Genomic DNA, 1635 nt, shown 5'->3' on the forward strand with positions numbered 1-1635 from the left:
ATCAGTTATCCAAGGAAGAGTCGAGCCCAGTACACTGACATGTGTGAAATGACAGCCTTTGGCAGTACAAAGTTTAAGATTCGTGTGTTTCAGTACGGCTGAATTGTTCAGTGCTCTGTCACAGCTGCTCTCTAAGAGCAGACAAATGCACTGAACATGTGATGCTGGCAGTGTGTATCAACCTAGAGTTCTTAAAGACTGTACATATTACTATTCGCGTCGTGTCTGCCAAATGAGCGCATGGTGAGGCAACTAAGGACAATGATTATTGTTGTGTTGGTTGTTAATCCTTCAGCGTGTTTTCATCCTTACGCCATGCCTGGAACGTTTTCTTGGAGCATTTAAAGAAAAGAAAAAGACAGAAAAAGCGCCGTGGCCCGTTAGAGTTTGGTAATAACATCAAGCTGTATGCTTGCCACTTCGTTCAAGGAGCTGAGCAGCACGAGGTCTCCAGGCATGCGGTATTCTACTGCGACACATGTGGTGCCTACCCGTGCTCAGCTGAACACTTGAAGGGACGCCCAATGCAGAAAAATGTTCAAAGGCCCCAAGGGAAGCACAAATGCGGCTACTGCTCCTACTCAACCAATCACACGTACGGTAACATGCAATGCGTTTTTTTACGTTAGGTCCGGGCACATATTCGTGCCAACAAGATGGAGCACCTGATATATGCTTGTTTATCTAAATTTCTAATTCCACGCTGGACAGCTAACATCTCGTCTGAATGTATTAAGGCGCGGTATTTTCGTATATATTGTAGTAGCCGTATAATACATTTATTCAGCCCAAAATTACAGGTTATCTTCACAAGGCGCATTTGTTAGTTGTAGGTATATTTCAAGCGGTGCATACATAAAGTATGCAGGCTACTCTATTTGATGGCGCTTATTTCTAGGTATGCGAGCAGTATTTTCTGTTAAGCACAAGGTTATGTAAATTTATTTGGACTTATGCTCAACGTATTTAACTTCGAGTAGTATTTTGTGTGTATAAAGCACAGCATAAGTGCACAAGCAACTAGTTGTCAGACTACTGCTGTCTTTACTTTTGCCCTAGTGAAACCAATCCGCACCATTTGAAGCATGTTTATGTTATCTCCTCCATCCAGCGGCAACTTTGTTGCCCACGAGAGGACTCACACGGGTCAGCGACCATTCATCTGCTATGTATGCCAGAAGGATTTCCCCCAAGCCAGCAGCCTTAACCAGCACCTTAACATTCACGGCCAAATTAAGCCCTACGTTTGCGCAGACTGCGGCCTCGGCTTCAACGCTTCCTCCAACTTTGCGCGCCATCGGAAACTGCATTCGAATGCCATGCAGGCCTACAAGTGTTCGGTCTGCTGCAAGAGCTTCAGCCGGAAGGACAACCTCAAGCGTCACATCCTGTGTCACGCATTGACAGAGAGGCGTACCCGGCTGTAGACATGCTGACATGCCATCACAGGGACCACTAAAAATTGGTTTGCGTCGTTCAACCACAGCTATATTAAGGCGACCGAAGAGTGAAATACGTGTGCGCAGAAACCACCCGGTGCGGTGCACAGCTAGTCGTGCCAAGAACTGCATCCGCAGTGTTTCCAACAGGAGCTTCCAACAGGTGCAAACTGACGCGTCAAATTATATGCAGAGA

The 1635-nt window shown here is 46.1% G+C and overlaps 1 protein-coding gene across 1 annotated transcript; it reads left to right on the top strand.

Annotated features, from left to right (window-relative positions):
* Nucleotides 1-437: 437 nt before the first annotated feature.
* Nucleotides 438-1635, top strand: LOC142581820 (PR domain zinc finger protein 13-like). The gene is made up of 2 exons (XM_075691268.1): nucleotides 438-595; nucleotides 1112-1635. Exons 1-2 carry the CDS (start codon nucleotides 525-527, stop codon nucleotides 1425-1427), a joined length of 387 nt encoding a protein of 128 aa, XP_075547383.1. The 5' UTR covers nucleotides 438-524; the 3' UTR covers nucleotides 1428-1635.

This window comes from Dermacentor variabilis, chromosome 5, assembly GCF_050947875.1.
Source record: "Dermacentor variabilis isolate Ectoservices chromosome 5, ASM5094787v1, whole genome shotgun sequence".
NCBI lineage: Eukaryota > Metazoa > Arthropoda > Arachnida > Ixodida > Ixodidae > Dermacentor > Dermacentor variabilis.

Bases quoted from the DNA above. Each gene is read 5' to 3' on its own strand.
- LOC142581820 (XM_075691268.1), top strand. From the start codon at position 525: ATGCAGAAAAATGTTCAAAGGCCCCAAGGGAAGCACAAATGCGGCTAC. The intron at 596-1,111 runs GTACGGTAACAT...TCCTCCATCCAG, and splicing joins TCCTACTCAACCAATCACAC to CGGCAACTTTGTTGCCCACG.